The following is a 22,194-nucleotide window of genomic DNA, read 5'->3' as shown; positions in this document are numbered from 1 at the left end:
AGGAGAGAGACAGGAGAGTAGTCAGGAAGTGAGGAGACGAGGAGGTGGGAGGCCGGGGGAAGTAGGAGGAATACCAAGTTGTCCAAGAAGTATGACATTTAACTCTGACGTTAGGACTACAACAGGCAGAGGTAAATCAACAGTGACCGAAACAATCAAAAAGAATAACTGCTGATACACACAACACCACGATGAATCTCAAATACATTTTGCTGAGGGAAAATAGCAAGACTCAAAAGTCTACTTGTGATATGATTCTGTCTATCTGACATTCTGGAAAAGACGAAACTACAGGGACAGAAAACAGATCAAAGGCTGCTAAGATCTAGAGGTGAAGGGAGGGGTGGGTCTGACTACAGAGGGGCACGGCAAAATTCGGGGGGTGATGGAACTGTTCTATATCTTAATTGTGGTGATGGTTACATGACTTCACAAAACTCAGAACAGCAAAAGGAGTAAATTTTACTGAATGTAAATTATAATTTAATTTAAAAGGGGGAGAGTGGGGACTGAGAAAGCATGTCTACCAAAGAGGGCACTAGAGTAATAATCTCACAAAGTGTGGGCGTGGATCTGCAAGTTGCCTTTAAATGGTGCCCTGTTGGATCACTGACAAAGCAGCCTGAGTTAGTGGCATAAAAACTTCACCCCTCCCTCAATCCCAACATAGCTTTCAATCCAATGTCACATGGATAGCCAGCACATCTACTATATTGTGATTGACTTGTGGTTTCTTAATTGAAAACTTAGGATCATAAGCCCTGCTTCTCACCTGATCTCCCATTGGCTCTCTATAAAACACTTCTTTCTAGGCAAAAAGGTCCCCTTACTATGTTAAGTACATCTTGTCCCTTTGCAACTCTCTTTCCATTAGTTACCTTCTTGCTTTCTTTGACACACACAGGCTGATTTCTCTGCCAATCAAAATCTTATTTAACCTTCACATACCACGTCAAAGCTCAAGGTGCCCTCTCCTCTGTGAAATTCCCAAAGTCAGCCCTGGTCACAGACCATTTATCACATTCTTACTGGGACTCCTCCTTCTCTTTTTCAATGAAAACTTATCCTTTCTATTAGATTATAAATTCAGTTCAAAGCTGAGCCTTTATCTTATTTTCCTTTATAACCTCCAGGGCCGAACATAATGCCTTACCCATAGCTAACACTCAATTAATATTTAATTACTGAATAAAGGCCAATTTAAAAAAAAAAAATCTTACCAGAGGAACAGTATGCTCCAAAGTTAAGCAGGTACAAAATATTTCACAGATAAGATCAGAAAATATGCAATTATAAATATATAATCAGGAAATACCATCTGTGATTTTCACCTTGAACATAGCTATTCAAAGTTCACAAGTCATTTCAACCTATTTTTCTATTAGTTTTCCCAAATGCATGCGATCAAAAATTCAGAATAAATACCACTTCCCCTTCAAAATGTTTTTTAAAATGACATTTATTTCTGACTAATAGAAGTGGAATAAAAATCTCTCCTATACATCCATTTGTTGATAATCCAATTCCAATAGGAAAGGCGATCAATGTGATAAAGAGTAATTTAGGGATTTTAAGAGACATATAGAGGAGTAGCGCAGACTCTGAAGCCAGACTGCCCGGATTTTAGTGCCAGCTCTGATGCTCATTAGCATGTGATCTTGGGCAAAGTACTTGTCCTCTTTGGGCCTCATTTTTGCCCTCATAACTAAAATAGAGTTAATAAATAGCACCTGGCACATCATAGGTATCCTTGAGAATAGATGTTATTAGTAGTGGTTCCCAGATCATTTTGAATCTGATTTTGAGCGAGAATTTGAAACCTAGGACCAATAATTGGTACCAGTCAGAAGTCACACTTAACAACCCAAGATTTCTAACCTAAGTTCAGACAAGTTCCTGGTATGGACGCTCAGATAAATTTTAAAACTTTTCACACCCTTTTTCTACTTTCTGCTTGGTTTTTATTAGCTACATATAGAATGTGAACCAAAAAATGAAGGGCAAAGTGGGTTTCGGAGAATGTATAAATCGCACAGGTTATTTATAGTCTACATTGCTATCTAGGGCAGAAAGCTTCATCCCTGCACTTCATAGCCTCATCTGCATAAGCTCTGGAGTCCCAGTGAATCTTCCAACACGTGATGGCTGGCAAGTTAGGAGTCAGCCATTCCAGGAAAGCAGTTATGGGAGGGGGCGGGAGGCAGGTGCAAACATTGGTATCTGGGTAGCCCCTTGAAACAAAGGTACAGAGAAAATGAAAGTGTGTGCTTCCCATTTCCTTTACATCTAGCCATCCAGATTAGGGGAGAAAAATATCTATCTTTTCCATTCCTGTGATTTCTTATGGGTGTTTTTATTTACCTTCTCACTGATATCTGTAGCCTTCGAAACCACTTGTTCCATTATCAGCCTACAGGCCTCTTCAACAAATTTTTCTCCTGCTTTTGCATCTGTTGTGGGACCATTCAGTACGACCCCATCCACGAGAACAGCGCTTCTCTTACTTGGAACCATCTCTTGTTGACCAATATCTCCTGGAATCACACAAACAAATTGTGTTTAATCTAATTACATCACACACACACACACACACACACACACACACACACACACACACACACACAAACACGGGGTAAAAAATGGATCACGTCCCAAATTCAAATGGCGTTCTTTCTTTTAATACATTTGCATCATTGAAGCTGACAGTTCCTTATGGTGACCAATAGCATGATGGAGTTAAGAGAAAAAAACTTATATTTTCCATTCCTGTATCAACTTGTTTAGGATCAGAGAGTATGGTGGAGATGAAGAAATATAAAGTCAACCCATTTTACTCACTCTTGCAAACACTGTTCAAATAAATGCATGAAGAGACCTTGTAAACACAAGCTCATGTTTATTTCATGAACATACACCCTTTTGTAATTTTTTAAGGATTGCCACATATTTCCTTTTAGTAAGTCATTCCTAAAGAGGAAAAAATAATACTGACATGTCATTTCTCTTCACCTTTTAAGCCTGTATATAAATGGCTTTCTATATTACAGACAGTGATTTGTCCTCCTTAAATTTACTCAGCCATTTCCTTCTGAAAGGAGAATAAAAGAAAGTGAGAGGCACGATGGTTTGTGTAAACCCATGTTTTAATGCCTCTAAACTTTTCAAATTTGTAGTTTAGGCACAGTCAGAAAAATGGGACAGAAAATATTTAGGACTGTACAACTGCCAGTCAGTGACTAAAGGTTAAAAGTCAGCATGGAAATCTATATCTGAGACTAAAGGTTACTGCCTACCCAAAATAGCCCTCCACAAAAATAATTTTGGCAACTTAATCCAGATACTCAACAACTGTCTGCTACAGGCATTGATTCAATTGTATTTCTTTTTCTAATCAGTATTTCTCTCTTCATAATGTTCAAGTTCATTTAGTTGTAGAAATTTACAGGAACGATTTTTAAAAGTATTTTCAGAACCACACCTAGCACAGTACCTTACTTATAATTTGTAAGACTGCCTTAAACATGCTGATGCTCTGTCTATATGTATTTCAAATATTTTTATACTGAGAGCTCTAACAATATTAACATTTATTATGCTGTTGAGTCCTTCTCCAAGTTAAATGTTTTGATGAAAATCTGTGCTTTATAAACCCTTTAATTCTATTACTGAAAAACTCAAATGGTATCCACAAAGGCAGATGAAAATGTCACAGGAAGTTTCCCCAATTGGGGAAAGACAGAATCTGCAGCAAAGGATCAATCTTTTACCCTTAGACTGAAAACGATCCAGAGGTCCAATGTTGAATTTTAGTTCCATCCTTCACTTTCACTTATCTTTCACTTGAAAGGATGTATTTAACATGGTTTAGGGCCAAATGTTGAAGCCCTAGAATTGCACTTTTAGATGGATATGCTCTATAGCTAAAGGCATTTTTCACTCCCCAATTATTAGGTCCTAAAAATAAATTGGAAAAGAGGGCAATTATTCAGGGAACCCTGGTTATGTCGGTAGGCAGCACTATTATTAACCACACAGAAAAAGTTAGGTTTTTTTAACCTCATTAGTAAGATTTCGGGTTTTTATTGCCCAGGGAATACCAGCCACTCTGTATCCCTCTCAGATCAGTGTCTGTCTGTCTCTCTCTCTCTCTCTCTCTCTCACTCGAAAAAATGTCACACACCCACTTGCAACCAAAATAGCAGTGAAATTGGAATTAAAATCATCTCTGTCTCCACAGCAATCAATTGAAGAAATGCCCATAATTCATATAATTGTCTAGAAGAAAATGCCATAAAAATCGGATATAGATTATGCCTCTTTTCTTGATAGACATGTTTTATTTCTATTGCCAGGTGTAATAATGTGCCTCTTCCTTCCTGTGCATTTGCCTAATTTGGAAAAGATCCTCTGGAGATTGTATAGTAGGTCAAGCTGTGGTCTGGGGATGCATGCCCAGGACTTTCGATTTAACTGCTAGAGTTTATAGTAGTTAATAATGAAGTCTTTCGATTGGAAGAATCTTCCATGAAGAATATATCTAGAATCTGACTGCTTTTTATCACACTGTCACCTACAACCATCAAATGCTTAGTACTAGCCACCATCAAATGCTTAGATTAGTATAGTGGCCTCCCAAATAACCCCTAGCCTCTACCCATACTCTGCAAGTCGTGAGGACTATTCTCCACATAGTAGCTCCTGTGTTCCTTCGAAAGATAGTCAGATCACATGACTATTCTGCTCAAACCATCCAATTTTGGACTTTTGGTTATTAAACCAAAAGTCCAAGTCCTTATAATGACCTCTAAGGCCATAAATGAGCCCCTTTCCCCATTATATCTTGGACCTCAAATTTCATCTCTTATTACTATCCTCTAAGCCCACAAGTTCCATCCACTTTGGCCTCTTCACTATTCTTAGACTCTTTCCTTAAACATCAGCTTCTCAGCGAGTTCTTCCTTGACAACCCTGTTTAAAACTGCAGCCACTTCTCTCTCCCACCTTCTTTTTCTGCTTTATTTGGCTCAAGAACAGTGACCATCATATGACATACGATATGCATTTATTCTTTTATTTGTTTAAATATCTGTCCATCTGGTGGACGTTAAACTCTATGAGAACATGAGTTTGTGTCTATTGGTTTTACTTTTGTGGCTGCAGCAACCAGAAAGGGCCTGGCTGTCTGTAGAAGTCTGATAAATATTTGTCAGCTATTAAGTTCAGGAAACCAACCAGCCAGTGATAATGTCCTCCTCCTCTGAGACACCACTGCAGATTACCAGACATAACTGAGCAGGAGACACCTTTGGCTAGGGATGGGGCAGACACAGAATGTACTTCAGGGGCTAGAGAAGAGATGGTGGGCACTGAAAGAAGAACCGGGGAAGCAGGGCCTTCCAGGGAGACCTGAGTTTGTGGTCCCTGGATTACCAAAGGGAACATGGATGAGAGGCTCCACTTTCCTCCCCTCCCCACTCACTTCCTGCTGCCGTTCTCTTTCTATGACCTCTCCTTCCCTATTTTACAGTTATTTGACTTCTTAGAGTCAGCCCATCACCAAGTCTCACTCCAGGAACCACAATTTCACATGTGAAAGTCAGCCCATCACCAAGTTCTCACTCCAGGAACCACAATTTCAAATGTCAGAGTGTTTAGTCAATCCCTAAACACTCTGACTTCTAAATTTCCATTAATTTCTGAACTCCATACCTTCCGAAACTTTATATAAGCACAACTTGAGTTTTGTTCAAAGAGATGTACAGCTCTCCCTTGCTTAACAAACAATAAATTTAGCTTTACATATTATTTCAGATATTAAGAGGTGGCCTCTTCCTCTGACATAGGATTAAATGAATTAATGCATATTAAGGCTTAAAATAGTGCCCGGTACATAGTGGGCACTCGGTAAATGTTATTAATATTACCTAACTAAATAAATATTAGCTCATACTAGTAGGAAATCAGTAATGTTTATTAAATACATGAATGCATAAGAAACAAAGTGGTATTTACACATGACAGTAATCTGTGACAGTAAACTATGTCACCTGAAAGGGAGGTCTCCTCAGAGTTGTCATGTGACTACAGCAAGGAACTCTAGATCAAGTGGCTGGTGAGTTACCCCAATGGAAGAGTGGGAAGAGGGGGCCACAATAGTAGGGGACTGCCTCTGTGAAGAGAGTAGAACTTTCTGCCACAACATTCAGGACACAAGATGACAGTCAAACAGGTTAGCCCACACTGGGAAGGCAGCTGTCCACACCTCTCACCTTGTCACTTTCCACCTGCACTGTTGTTATCTGTGTAGAGGTTTTATTTCTTGCACCAGATCATAAACTTCCACGTCCCATTTTTCTGGACAGCCCAGAAAATAGTTCAGCAGTTGGCATTGGCAGGCACCAATCCAAAATCCCCTGCATGACCCAGTGGCCTAGACACCAGGAGAGCTGAGTTCTAGTCTCACTTGGTCACTTCCAAACACTCTGATCCTGGTACAATACGACCTTTCTGTGCCTCAGTTTCCTCATCTATAAAATAGGAGACAATCTGAGAAAAGGGCTTGGCTGGCTACCAGAAAACTCCTGGGAAGACTAACTAAGATTCAGTTTCCTGAGTTGTTACCCAAAAGATTTTATTCCAGCTCTGACCCAAATATCAAATTTTATAAAGAATTCTAACTTATACTAATAGTGAGGAAATATAGCAACATGCAGGTGGATTTAGGAATCACTGTTCTGGGTGATCTCTAAGGTCATGTTAACATGTTTTGAATGTAAATAATGTAGACATTTGGGGTTAAGGCTTAAGATTATAGCAGAAGTTGAGATGTCAGAGAAGACTTCTGAAGAAGAAGACTGATCTCTTTGAATACTGCAATAATAAATAACAATAATAATTTTAAAACTTCATCACTTCTTAAGTAGCAACTCCATTGGCAGACAGCTAAAATTATCACAAAATTTCTCCTTACACTGATTCCAGATGTACATTTCGTGTCATTTCTATAAGCTTTACAGTAAATGGGTGTACAAAGCAAATCTAATATCTCTTCCACAGGACTCTAATCCAAAGATGTAAAGACTTCTATCAACTGTCACCTAGATCTTTTTTTTTTTCCCCAGTTAAAACTGCTCCAGTTTCTTCAATGGCTTCTAATGTCCATGGTCACTAGTCTGAATCAGTTTATTTCCATTTTACAAAATGTGGTATAGCACAAAACTCTAGGTGTGGTCTCACCAGCTCTAAATATGATATCTCTAAATATCTCTCAAGCTCTGGTCACCATATTCCACCAGTAAGGCTTCCATTAGCACCCTGGTTGATTCCAAAGCTTAAGCTTTGAGACCAGGCAGATCCTGGCCCCAAGTCTAACTACTGCTGTGATCTTACACAAGTTACTTAACTTCCTTGTGATCCAGATTTCTCCTCTGGCAAATGGTTAAAATCACCATGCCTATGGCACTGAGTCACCAGGAGGTTTGAATATGACAATGCATGCAAGATGCTGAACAAAGTGCCAGGAACAGAGAAAGGAACACAGGAAGTGGTAACTACTAATGTGACTCAGTTTGTATGAACTCTTTTCTGGCACCGGCATTACACGGTTGGCTCAGGTAAAGGTTAGAATTAATAGCCTTGGATCTTTGTGAGACAGTCTGCCAGTGAGAGCTGAATTTCCCATCTAAGACGCTTATTGTTAAGAACAAATTAGCAATCAGAATATAATGCTTGTCTCCAAACAATAGAAATGAAGAACAGTGGATCAAAAGTGAATCCAGTCATCTGGTTGGGAGACGACGGAGCTCTTCAGAAAAACTGTGCCAAAGACATTGGGGACCCAGGGAAATCTAAAGGGTCAGGACCTGGAGACCGAGTGAGCCAGTGCAAGATAGACATGAGAGTCAAAGCTTGGCGAAAGAAGACTGTATTAATCAATAAACTAAAAAGGACCTCCTATGTGTCAAGCACCCAGCCTGGTGCCTGGGGGCACAGAAATAAATGGCACAGAGTCTCTGTTTTGAGTTGTGACAAGTCTAGGAAGAGAATATTTAGGAAGTTGAGGGGAAAGAAAAATAGAGCTGAAAAAAAAATGTTGAAGAAATATCCATCTGTTCTGGAGTTTTCTAAGTCAGGTATCTCTTCTAATCTCAAAAAAGTAGATACTCTTGCCAGATTCATACATTGTTTGTATCCCTTCTAAATTTCACATGCATTTTAAGCCATTTTTGTTGTCTTAGAAATAATATGCCAATGAGAGAGGAACTAAGGAAAACCTACAAGGAAGAAGACTATAGTAAATAAACAGATATTAAGAAATAACAATAATACAAGGCAGTCGCCAGAGAAGCTCTGAAAGTTTGGGCAATAGCCACAAATATAGATTATGTTTTTGAATATAGCTCTGTGATTTAGTTGAATCATAGAGCCTACTTAGAGACAGAAGAATTTCCACAATACAGGAGTAAATGCCAAAACTTTGCCTACGACTTTAGTCAGGTAGAGATGAGTAGCCAAAGAGAGGGGGGAAAAAGAAAAGAAAATTTAAATCATTTGTTTAGTCTCATTTTGGAGTTAAAGTCTTTCCTTAGTTGAAATGCACAGTGAGCTGATACGTCTCTTATTTATATTTTCTGAAATATTTATTGACTATTATGTGTAAGACACTGGGTTACGCACTATGGGAGACTAAAAGATGAATCAGACACACAGATGATGATCTCAAAATCCAAAAAGGAAAATAAGACATGTTTATGAATACCTAGAATCCCATCGACAAGGCATAACCTGTGATACTTGAAGTCAAATAAAACATACATTGAAATTCCTGAGAAGGACTTCTGAATGTGAGAAGCAGAAAGTCCTCTTAGATTAGATGGTATTTAGAATGGACCTTCTTTCGTCATTTGGCAAATATTTATTTAGTGCCTATTATGTTCAGAACATTCTGTAAGATATTGGATGCTAAGCAGTGAACAGAAAGACACAAATTAAATGTATTTGGGTTGCATGAAAACAGAGTTAATAAAAAGGCTAGCAGATAAGTAATTAAAATAATTGCAGACTCTAATAAATGCTCTAAAGGAAATTACCTGAATGACTTGAGAGAACGAAGGTGAAAAGTTGTTATAGATCTGATAGGGCAAAAGTATTTCTGAAGAAAAAACATTTGAATTGAGATGTGAAAGAGGAGAAGAAGCCGGTTGTAAAAAGACATGGAAAGAGAACAGTCCAGGAAGAATAGAAAATGCAAATAATCAATAAATTATCCTCTTAAAGAACTAGAAAGAGATCAACATGACTCAAGTGTGAGAACGAGAAGAAGGGAGGAATAAAGTAACATTTGGAAAGGTAGACAGGCAGCATTTCGGGGAACGTATTTTATTCTAAAAGCAACAGGAAGCCACTTGAGAGTATTAAACAGCGAGTAACGTAATCTGGTTTACATTATAAAAGATTACTCTGGTACCATGTGGAGGATGCACTGTCAGACGGCAGATGTGGAAACGGGGAGATTGCTTAAGAAACTCTTGTAATCCAGGCAACAGAGAATGGCGGCTTTGATCTGGAAGACAGCAGTGGAGATATATAACGATGTTGCAATATGGGAGACATTTTGGTGGTAAAGCCAAGAGGACTTACTGATGAAGTGGATGGAGGGGGTCAAGAACACGAAAGAATCTAAGGTGACTCTTGGATTTAGGGCCTGAGCCACCAGGGAAGTGGTAGGGCTGCATACTGATATGGGGATCCCTGGAAAAGGGCAAGATGAGTAAGTGGCTGGTGATGTGTGGGTGGAGAATCAAGATTCTTGACTGATTAGTAGAAATTGGTTATGATGGGGTTAGAAAAAAAAGGTCAAGCAAAGACATTCATGACAAAAAAAAATAAGCAGCACGAAGTAGGCAGAAAAATGTGTATCTGTGTCCAGGAAACCCCCAAGAACTGCTGCTGTTGGTCTAAGGGCAGCATCTGTAAATGGGAAAAGTGACTGTTGAGAGGGTGGCATGGGGACTGATTTTGCAGGAACTTGAATGGAAACTGTGGAATTTAGATGTCACTTGGTAGGCAATAGGTAGCCATTGAAAACTTCTTACGGGATAAGTGCTTTAGCAAGTGGAAGTGGGTACTGGCGGAAAGTTAGGATGGAAAATCAAGAATTGGAGGTGGGGAGATATGCTGGCAATCATCCAGGCCAGGGAGAGGGATAACAGACAAGATGCTGGATTGTATTTATTTTATCTTCTCCCCTACAATAGCGTCACCGCAAACTTGAAGCTGGAAATCCCATGTCTTTCTCATGAGCCCTGCAATCGCCCATGGATAAGATAGCTTTCCTGTCTCCCAGTAAGTCTCTGTTCTAAAACGATCTTTGGATAAAAAGGTGACAGAAAAAGAGAGGCAAAAATCCACGCATCGGCTCCTCCCTTGCAAAGCACGGATGAAAGTACAGCCTTTCTGGGACGTGGCATGTTCCCATCACCCACGGTTTTATTTTATGAGGTCGTATTGTGCTAGCATCTGGGGTGCCAAAGGATTCAGATTCTGCTGAAACACCAAGGCAACCCCTTGAACAAAAATGCTGGGTCCATAAACATCATCTATTCTCCTCAGAACAGTCTCTAAAACCACCAAAAAAATAGCTGTCGGTGGCCTGTCAGTGGCCAATAAATGCATAGTACACCATAAACCCTATTTATTTTTAATTTCAAAAATATTTTCCTCTCACTGAGCACCAGGCCAGGAATTGGTAACCTTCTAATATTTTCAAGAGACTAGGTTTTCAGAGACATCTACTTCTACTGCTTGAGTAAACATTACTTGACAAGCTTTGAATGCGGCTATTGTACGTCTTAGCAGGAGATAGTCTTTACATAGGAAACTAGGAAACACCTATTTTGGGGTTGTACTGGTTGAGCTATTATTGACTCATTCTGTGATGCATTTCTGTCTATACCAATGCAGGGTCATAATACTAAGTAAGCCAGTGCTTACTTAGCTTGTCATGTTGATAGGCAGCTCTTGAAACCACCCTCTAACCCTCCATCCTACCTTTAAACCTTAGGAACTTTTCTGATGGGCAGAATTTAAGTTTGCAAGGATTTGAAAGCAGTTGGGCTCTAGCAGAAAACTAGATTTGGCATTCCCATAAAGCAAACATCAGCCCTGGCTGAAGGACTTAGCTGTGGATAACGTGCTCTTATTTGGCCCCCAGGGAGCTACTGCACTGAAGGCCACTGTGTTCCCCAGGAGCTGGGGGACACAGTTCCTTCTCTTTCATTAGCCGCTACCAGTTCCTGTTGGCATTTCCCACTCTGCCACAATCTTGTTTCCTTGTCCTTTCTGACTCTTGCTTCTTATCTACATGTATTTGTAAAACATCAGATTTTACTTATTGTTTTATTGGTGACTTCTGTGTTTTCCAAGATTTAAGGCTGAGTAGGTAGATGCCTGTTCTTAGTTTGCTTGTTTGCTTGGGGCATTTTGGGCTTAACCAGCATCTGAACTGGAACCGCCCTTCCCCTAGGACAGTCTTGGCAGCTCTGTCAGTTAAGGCCACCCCCTTTTGTGGGTATCTCCAAGTCCCAAGTATTCCAGATCCCCAGAACTGGCTTGGCTTTTGTCTTATGCAAGTCCTGATTATTTAGCTCTCTCTCCAGTCCTGTGAGTTCTCCGAGATTCTTCCAACAGCCTTCCCCTCTTAGCAAGCATTCTGTGTTCTATGAAACTAGAGAACCATAACTCTGAATACTCTGAATAACTTGGCTTCTTTAGCCGTTTCAACTAAGGAAAGTTAAAAGCAACCAGACACATCTTTCTAACTATACTCTCTGGAGCCTCAGAGTTTCTCATGTATTTGTGTTGTTCTCCAAAACTTGAAGGTCACCCAGTTACTGTCTGAAAATAAATGTTTTTTTCCTTTCTCTCTCTTTAAAAAAAACATTTCACTTCAGTATAAGTCTGGATGCTTGAAGTCAATGGGTAGAGTACTGTCTAAGCAAAAAGAGTCTAGAATAATACTGCCAAAAAGAAACAAAAAGCAAGCCATTTGTGTAATTTATCTTTCTAGTAGCGTTTCTAGTAGTAGTATGGCATAAAGGAAACTAGAAGTACAATTATGCTTACAAAACAATAGCAGTTAACAGTTCTTGGGTACTTACAATGGATCAGGTACTGAGCTAGACACCTCATATGAATTAGTTTATTTAATCCTCATAATAATGTTATGATGAAGATATCTTTATTAACTCAATCTCACAGACAGGGAAGTTGAGGCCAGAAAGATGGAAAGAATTGCCAAAATCACACACCTAATAAGCAATAAAGCCACAATTCATAGCCAGATGGTCTGAGTTCAGTTATCATGTTGATTATTACTACATTTTATCTTTTTCACAAAAAACAAACAAGAAGATATTGCTTCTTCTATCTCATCAACCACATTAGACTACTCAAACCCATTTTTTGTATTCCTAAAGCAGTAAGTGATTATCTTGGAACTATGTATCAAATTGTAATGTGCTGCAATTTAATATATAGTTTTAAAACCAATTTGCTCAAGTGTTGACTTCAGGATTTTAAATGTATTCCACTTAACCAGCGATTTAAATGAAAATTTAAATAAATGCTATAAATGGTTGCCTCATTTGCATGATCTGTTGATTAACTGATAGGAGCCTCATCTGTGCGTGGGGCTCTGCTTCCTAGCCCAGCCCTTGGGCAGATGATCCAGGTGAGTGAGGACAATGACTCTCAGCTCCTTGACACCTCACCACACATGCTGTGACATTCACATGTGGCCACCGTCAAATGTGGAAAACTTACCAAAACTCTTTTGTGGAGTTTACTAAATGTGATTGGAAAGAATATACCGAGAAGCTGCTTGGAATGGCAGTAAGACCTCTCCAAGGAGCATCTCAAAGTAAAAATAGTCTAAACTCCATGGTGTTTCTTACATAGAATATGTTATTGTGTTTAATCTTTACCACAGTTATACGAGTTATACACATCCCCATTTTACAGATCAGGACACTGATGCTCGGAGAAATTAGGTAACTTTTCCACGGCAAAAGAGCTAAAAGGTGTCAGAGATCACATCCAAACTTATACTTAGGTCTATCTGATTGCTGGTTTATGCATGTAACTACTATTCTCCATCTTCTAGGGGATTAAGGAAAGGGGCAGTGGTGTGCTGGTAAACTGGTTTCTGAAGGAAAAAGACCCTGGTAGTATTTGCCTATTTCTATAATATGAAGACTCCCATCCAGCCAGTTTCTAACTAGCAATGGTACTCTCATCAGCTAATATGAGGTGACTTCAGCATCATGGGATAGGAAGCTAGGAAAACAAAAGTTCTTCAGTAAGAAATGTACTACTAGTTAACAAAAATGGGGTAAGGTGATTCTTCAGGTATTTCATTCACGTGTAAGCTACCTGATTTCTAAGTGCTAGCACCTTCATCTCTGCCTGTGGCCTTTCTATTCTGGCCAAACCTACTCTGCCCACTAACATGGCAAGCCTGAAGCTATGAAAAATTAATACCCATATCTCAGCATCCCTCAATCAATAACTGATATAAATTAATGTATAAACTTCCAGCACTCTTGTCGTTCATACGGGATAACTGTGAGGTGCACATTCTTTACTAACACCCTGAGTTACTCAACAAAATTAAGCTTTGGTTACCCACAGTGACACCTTGCTTTATAATGCATTTTCTGTTGGTCTCCCTGGGACAACCTTCCAAAGTTACTACTTATACTCAAATCCCTGACTCAGGGTCTGCTTCTAGAAAACCAAATTGAAACAAATGACTGCCCTTTTTTGAAATGGACTGGACAGACACTGTACTAGGCATTTATGTTAAATGCTTTTACACAAATCTTCATAACACCTTATGAGACAAGAATCATACCCACGTCTACAAATATGGAAATGAGGATCAGAGAGGTTAATAAACTTGATGGAGGTCATATAGCTGGTATAGTAAATAGCAGAGCTGATAAACTATGATGGATGCAATGTCTCTTCTCTTTTCACTAAACCATGCAGCCTCTTTCAATGGGGAGACTGGACTAACACACATGAAACAATAAAAGAACAATTAACTGCTAAGCTGACACATTGTATTGAACACTTCTGGGCAAGACTGTCATCATACTTATGTTCCACAATTACTTTCTAAAATTCTCTTTTGTTGTGCCATCAACTTGAAAAATAAGGCCACTGATGAATATTAGGAAAATGAATTTTTCATAGATTTTCTTTCTCTTCTATTACTGTTTCATACAAATTAGGTACTGAAATAAAACTGAATTGATGGCATAATAGAATACACCATGATGAAAATACACATGAAGAAAATATGTTCCTTGAATACATTTTTTGGCCCACATAGCATCTGAAAGAACAGATATGTCATAAAATACCAACTAAGTCTCTATTGATTTTGTAAGTCGATACAAAGTATTAGGATATCAAATGACACAGCATCCAGAGTGCTGAATTAGGAAGAGACTTATCAGCTAAGAAACTCAAATAAAGGAAGGACTTAGCAATATATTTAATAGGCAAAAATTGGAATATGGAAATTTAAGATCTGTCAATGCTGCAGCTAAGTCACCAAAACAGATTTTAATATGTATTGATGGTTCGCCGACATCAAATAATTTAGGTATTTGCTCTGCAGTGCTTCCCATTTAAGAAGTTCCTACATGTTAAAATTCTTAAGCACTGCACCAAGACATCCCCAATGCCAGTGGAAACAAACATAAAAATACAACTCTGATTTAATCAGTATTTTGCAGAGTTGATTTCTTACTTTTAATTATTTGCTCTGACAATATGCACAGGAAGAACTCTCTGGGATTCGGGATGTGGGTGTTCTAGCCAGACTCCAGCCCTGCAGTTCTGCAGCTGCAAGTAATACTTTTTAACCTCTCCGGCTAAATGATGCTCTCAGTTAAATGGTACCCTATCAGATGACTTGCCACTCTATCAATTGTTCCATGGCTAAAGCCCATTTTTCAATTAAACTCTTTTTTCATGTAATTAACATAAATCGCATTCCAGCATTTCTAAAAGTGGTCTTCATCAGTTATGCTCTCCATAACTGTGTATTCCCATGTTTCGGGACCTCCATGGTGGTGGCTCAGGGAAGGAAAGATGGAGAAGATGAGCAAGTGGTATTTAGGCCCAGGCAGCCTACTTCGGGCACAGCAAAGCTGTTTTATCTCAAAAGCCTCTCTGTATTATTTTGCTTAAACAAAGAGCTTGTAGGTGTCAATGAATGGAAGAACACTTCAGCTTTGAATTATCGTATGCTTGATTGAAACTTGAACCCCCTTGCTTTTTCCTCTTTAAAAACTGAATTTACCTACTAAGCCTCACCACACCACAGTACACTTCATCAGCAGACCTGAGACCCAGCTTTGTGTGTACTTATCTTTAGCATCTACATTCCCCAAAGAGAGTGCCGTTGTCAATGGAAGTGGCTGAAGCAACCAATTCCATTTGTTTCAAGGCTATACGTGGCACCAATACGTTTATGGCACTCAGGTATGCAGAGAAAATGGAGTAGCTTTATTCTGGTCATTAATTAAGCTTATCTTCCCCATGAGTCCCCATTGCTAGAAAGAGGTAACAAAATTTATTTAGTCCAACCTGGTTAAAGACATAATAAATTAAACGGTTCCTTTAGGCAATGCTCAGTTTTACTGTGTAAAAATGCTTGATCGCTCAGATTTCTACTTCCCCCTCTCCTGATACTGTCCTTGATGGCTTCTCGGTGCATGGGGAGAAAAGCAGGTGTTACTCATCTTTAAAATGGAGGAAGAATGGTAGGGTTCTTGGATCCCTGGTGCCTTTGTCTCTGGGCAATCTCGCTTGTCTACATCTTTATTCTTTTCCCACCTGGCAGTCAAGGCTGAGGCATATTCATGGTCTCTTCTCTCTCACTCTGGTCAGACACAAGAGGTGCTCCCTGGGCGAAGTGGCCTCACCGTGGCTGTTGGTGGTGCTATCGACCCCTCCAGGCTCACGCCACATCTCTCGCCAGCTCTCTAATAGCGAGCAGAGCAGGTTTGTCCCCTGGTTTCCGCCTTCATGACATCAAAGAGGGATCCTTGGGAAGATCAAGGAAACTCAATCTAGCTACCTTCTTCTGAGGATAAGAGAGTCTTTCTGAGTCACCTTCATCCTTTGAAGAGCTAAATCCAGCCTCTCCTTCTCCATTCAACTTCAGTGAGCCATCGCTTTTGCTTTGAAGAGGTTCCAAGGTGGCCTCCTTCAAGAAAAGTTGGTAAAGACCTCTGCTGTTGCCTTCAGTGTTTCCATAAAACTACTTTATAAATAACATACTGCCCCTCCCTGCCCCTGGACTCTGATCCCAAATAATGAGAAATCGAGATCACGTCTTTCGGCACTTGCTTCTCTTGCTTCAATCTCTTTTTCTCTCCTCATTGTTATCTCATGTCATAAGATTTTTCATTAAGTTTCCTACATTAAATTTCCCCTTTTTGACCCTAGATTCATGGAAAACCTTTAAAGGTACACGAAGGTATCTTCTCCGTACTATGGACAAAACTCCATGAGTTTGTCTTCTAGGCCCAGTAGATTGTGTTAAAGGGGAAATAAAAGAATTTAGAAAGCCTTATCTCAAGGCAATAGCCTGGCTTGTAAAACCACTGTTTTGAAACTCTTATTTTGTCCACTGGAATCTAGACAGTAATAGTCTTTCTTTTTGCATTCTACCTGTAAAGATCATAATATCTCTCAGGTATACAGCTGCCAGCAAAAAAGAGCAGGTACTCAGAAACAGCAGAAAAGTGCAGTAATATTTTTTTTAAATATAATGTGCATGAAACTGCTCTAAAATTGGATTGTGGTGAAGAATGCACAATTCTGTAAATTTACTAAAAATTGAATTGCACATTCAAACAGGTGAATTTTATGATATGTAAATCGTACCTCAATAAAGCTCTTAAAAAGACCATGTAAAGTGTAAAAAAAGTGAAGCACAGTTGCTCAGCATCCTGTAAGGTCTGCTATGAACCTCGTAGCGGCGCTGCTGATGGAAACTGTGGAAATAGAACAATAAGGAGAGAAGGCGCGGGCATTATCTTCTCCACAAGGGATAGAGAACAATGAGTAGAAAGCTATAATTTTGCTTTAAACTGGACCTTACCAGTTACCCGTTTATATGTGTTATCTCTTGAACAATAGAATATTATCAGTGTCTTCAAATTATGAGCATGAACTGTAATTAATCACGTATGTGTTTACATAAAGTTTCATTGACACTATTAACCATTTTTAGGTTTAGAGTTCGCTCTACTACATATGTTCACATTGTTGTGAAACAGACCTCCAGAACCTTTCAACCTTGCAATACTGAAACTCTATACCCATTAAATACCTCCCCTACTCTCCCCTATTCCTCCAGAACCTGGTAACCACCATTCTAGTTTCTGTTTCTTATGAATTTGACCACTCTAGTACCTTATATAAGTGGAATCATATAATACTTGTCTTTTTGTGATTGGCTTAGTTTACTTAGCATCATGTCCTCAAGTTTCATCCATGTTGTAGCATGTGATGGAATTTCCATCCTTTTGAAGGCTAAATAATATTCCATCGTGTTTATCCACTCATCCATTGATGGACATTTGGGTTGCTTTCACCTCTTGGCTATCATGAATTGTGCTGCTATGAACACGAGGCCCTGTTTTCAGTTCTTTTAGATATTTATCCGGAAGTGGGAGTACTAAATTATATGGTAGTTTTATTCATTTATTTATTTTTCGAGGAAACTCTATTATGTTTTTCATAGCAGTTGCATCATTTTAGAATCTCATCAACAGTGTAAAAGAGTTCCAATTTCTCTATGTCATCCTTAACGCTTGTTATTTTCTGTTTTGTTTTGTTTTTTATAGTAGCCATCTAAATGGGTGTGAGGCGATATCTCATTGTAGTTCTGATTTTCATATCTGTGATTGGTTACAGTAAGCATCTTTTCATATACTTATAGGTCATTTGTATATCATCTTGAAGAAATAGCTGTTAAGTCTTTTGCACATTTTTAATTGAGTTATTTGATTTTTTGTATTCAAGTTGTAGGAGTTCCTTATATATGACTTGCAAATATTTTCTCCCATTTCATAGGTTGCCTTTTCACTCTGTTGATTGTGTCCTTGATGCAAAAAAGTTTTAGGTTTGATATATTCTCATTTGTCTATTTTTGTTTTTGTCACATATGCTTTTTGTGTCATATCCAAGAAATCCTTGCCAAATCAAATGTCATGAAGATTTCCCGTATGTTTGCTTCTACGAATTTTGTAGTTCTGAGTCTTAAATTTAGATCTTTAATCCATTTTGAATTAATTTTTTGTATATTGTGTAAAATAAACGTCCAACTTCATTCTTTTGCATGAGAATATCCAGGTTTCTCAATACCATTTGTTAAAGACTACCCTTTTCCCACTGAGTGTCCTCGTCACTCTTGTTGAAGATCATTTTACCACATATATGAGGGTTTATCTTTTGGCTTTCTGTCCTATTTCAGTGTTCTATTTGTCTTTATATCAGTACCATACTATTTTGATCACCGTAGCTTTGTAATATGTTTTGAAATAAGAAAGTGTGAATCCTCCAACTTTGTTCTTTTTCAAAATTGTTTTGACTATTTGGGGTCACTTGAGATACCAAATGAAATTTAGGATAATTTTTTTTTTTTTTTGGCATACAATGCTCTTGGAATTTTGACAGAGATTGTGTTGAATCTGTAGCTCGCTTGGGGTAGTATTGATGTCTTAAAACTATATTGTCTTTCAATCGATGTACGTGAGATGTCTTTCTATTTATTTGTGTGTTTTGTTTTCTTTTTTATTCAGTAATATTTGTAGTTTTCAATGTATGAGTCTCACCTTCTTGGTTAGGTTTATGTGTAAGTACTTTTATGCTATTATAAATCTTCAAAGTTTCTTAATACAAATTTTAAGTGTTTCACTTTTAAAGAGATTAGCAGTGAGATGGTCATTTATGAAATAAATATCTTGTATTCCATTGGTCTGACTCTTTAAATTTTAAATATCCTATTTGCTCACTGAACTCTAGCGTTCCTGTATCTTAGTCTATCAAATTTTGCCATTCTACCGCCATTAAGGAACAGGAAGGGAACACCAAAGATATATTCCAGGGTATTCTTTTATGTCTGAGGACCAACACTTGTTGGGCCCCATCACCAGCTTAAGGGCCCCAGTCACAAAACCACAGATAAGACAAAGTTAAGTATTTAAACCACATCTGAGCACTCGGGACAAAGTTCAGCTGGGGCAGGGGAATGCCTGCTCTGTGAGAATTCCTTTGCATGAGAATTTTGTGATGTATTTTTCATAAAATGAGTATCAGGTGAAGACCCACATTGAGGGTCTCTGTGATTCACGCCATGTGCCAATCTGCAGTGCCTGTTGAAGGGATGACCCTTAAAGCAGTGATGGCAACAAAAACAGGACCAACTTTAGTTCCCTAAACCCACCAGAGATAGGCTCTGTTCCTGGACTGACTCAGGGAGATGTTGAAGTCAAGCATCATAATTGAATCAGTAGCAGGAAAAAAATCTATCTACCTTCCATGCTATATTTTTCTATCATATTCTCTATTTGTGCTGTTTCAGCTTTCAGCAAGAGTTTCACTTACTCTATTAGGCTAGACAGAAGTCTAAGATCTCCTTTCCTCATGTTACAATATATTTGTTTTTTGGTTTGCAGGATTTATTTAAACAAAATCTTATTTTAAAACATTCTTCCCGTAGAGTTTCATGTCTATTTATCTATATAATTCAATGTGATAAATATTTATTGAGAGAGTAAGGTAGGAAATACTTATCTTCAAGGTGCCAGATATTTTACATATGTTCTCATAAAACCCCATGAGGTAAGCAGTGTTATCTTTTATCACTTCCATTGTACTGGGGAATGATGCTCAGAAAGGGGCCTCAAGGCTTACAGAGTCAGAAATCGAGCCTTGGTCTATAAGGAGCACAGCTCAGACCTTTTCCTTTCTCCTCACTGCCCTGACAGCAACTTACTGTTTGTCCAACAGCAATTTGACCAAGTGTGAATTGGTCAAGATGAACATTTGTCAAAAAAATATTTCTACTCATCGGATTTCCAAGGATGGGTAAATCCTGTCCACATTTTCAACTCTACATTATGCCTTAAAACATTTTTAATAGTCTTCTAGAATTATAGAATTCTTCCTAAATTTTTTTTGCTTCTATAGTTTTAATTAATTTTAGCCAATTATTTTTTTCTCTCATTTGTAATAAAAAAAAAAATGTCAAAATAATCTGAGTATTCAGCAATAGGGAGTTAGTAAGAGCACATTTACATTCCAATGTAAGCATTTGTTTGAATAATAGATATGACATTAATGCCTAAGTAAGATGATAAAAACCAAACCAGATGAATACAGCTGCAAAGTCTGGCCTAAAATGAATGAGAAAAACATTTACACCAAACCAAACCCATCCCCAATCCTCTCCCCTACCAAATTAATTTTTTTATTGTCAGAGCAATGCAGACTCACTACAGAAAATACAGACAAGAAGAACCTAAAACAAAATCCATTATCCACCCATCATACACAACTACCTTTAATCCCCAAGTGTACATTCTTTTAGTTCTAGTTCCATAAGTGTAAATGAATTATTATTTTTCAATAAAATGGACTCTTACTGTACAAACTATCTGCAATCTACTGTAATTTAAGTAACCCAGCATTTATATTTTTCAAACTAAACCATATTTCTAAACATTTAATGCACTCTGACATTTTCTTACTACTAAGGGTAGAGAAGACATAATCAATAAAAATTAATTAAGAGATCAAAAATAAAATAGAACAAAATAGAAAACATTTTGAAAAAAGATTTTAAAAGGCTTAAAATATTAAAAGTTTGCAATACTTCCCATAATGCTCCCAAATTACTAATATCTGAACTAACTGGTAAATGAGAGCATCAATTTTCAACCAACTCATTAGAATGCTTAATGAAGTTAAGTCAGGAATTAAGGACCGGAATACAAGAAGCTCAATAAAATGCTTTACTGCCCAATAATACAAAGCTTAATAGACCAAATGACTGCATGTGTGTTTCCAGAATTTAAAGATTAGACCAAGAAACGGAGCATAACAAGAGGGCCAAGAAGAAAGAAGGGCTGTTATAAACTGGAGTTCAATAAAAGGCAATCTTCAAAAAAATGTTGAACCGTGAGCATGAAAGCAGCAAAATTCAGTTTGTGGAGAATTCTATAAGTCGAATGGTCCAGATTCTTCAACAGATAAATTAATAATAACAACAACGACAACAACGATGACGACAACAACAACCAGGAGGCTAAATCTATAAATTAAGACCTATCACAATTTTTCAAATGGGTAATACTAAATTGTGACATCTAGTAATGCATACTTGGATGATTAAACCATAAAAAATGCAAGAAAGTAATTACTGTCAAAGTCAGGGGGATGGTTACTTACAGGGGAGGGAAGGAGCTACAATGGGAATGAGGCACAGACGACATGTGCCCCTAGGAGGGCATGTGCCTCTAGGATTACAGAAAAATTATATTTCTTTATCTGGTGGTAGTTCCAAGGGTACAGAATGATAGCTCGGTGTTCTATATAATCAATCCCTCATAATCCAAAAAGAAGCTGAATGAACACAAAACAAAGGAAGTGGAGAGAAAAGGACTGTGCCAGAATCCATGAGTGTCAGGCGCAAACATTGCGGAGGGATTCTATTTTCAAGATATTATTTTCTTTCCGGTATTTTCCCTTTTTCGTATCCATTCTACCACAGTGGGATAATATAGGGGCACCATCTTCAAATAGAGAGATTAGGACTTCTGGAGAAGAGGCATAGCAGGGCTGCATAACAGGGAAGGGATGGGGTCTCAGGGACACTTGGTGAGGTTATCAGAGTGCCTGTGAGGTAAAATCTCAAAAACAAGGTAGGGATTTCCTTGAAGACTGAAAAGGAGTACCCCACACAGAAGGGAAAGGTGATGCTGCTGGCAGATCCTAGGAAAAGAGGCCGAGGATCCCATTGCTCAGTCAGAAAACAGAAGCAATGAGAAATTAGAAAGAAAACGTGATCGAGATACTGCCCCCAGGGATGGTGCAGAAGCATTATAA

The 22,194-nt window shown here is 38.3% G+C and overlaps 1 protein-coding gene across 4 annotated transcripts in view; it reads right to left on the bottom strand.

The window, feature by feature from the left end:
* The window catches only part of GADL1 (glutamate decarboxylase like 1), a 166,355-nt gene that overhangs the window by 125,580 nt on the left and 18,581 nt on the right, over positions 1–22,194 (bottom strand). For 3 of the 4 annotated variants that reach the window (XM_039843478.1, XM_039843476.1, XM_039843479.1), the window contains exon 2: positions 2,362–2,534. In XM_039843478.1, coding sequence (XP_039699412.1) covers positions 2,362–2,514 — 153 coding nt within the window. In that variant the 5' untranslated portion in view covers positions 2,515–2,534. Of the gene's footprint in view, positions 1–2,361; positions 2,535–3,767; positions 3,900–22,194 lie in introns of those variants that run through there. The other variant, XM_039843475.1, reaches the window with a different exon arrangement.

Source organism: Pteropus medius, unplaced genomic scaffold, assembly GCF_902729225.1.
Source record: "Pteropus medius unplaced genomic scaffold, Ma_sr-lr_union100, whole genome shotgun sequence".
Taxonomy (NCBI): Eukaryota; Metazoa; Chordata; class Mammalia; order Chiroptera; family Pteropodidae; genus Pteropus; species Pteropus medius.
Note: the sequence above shows the minus strand (reverse complement) of the source record. Positions and strands in the feature narration are given on the sequence as shown.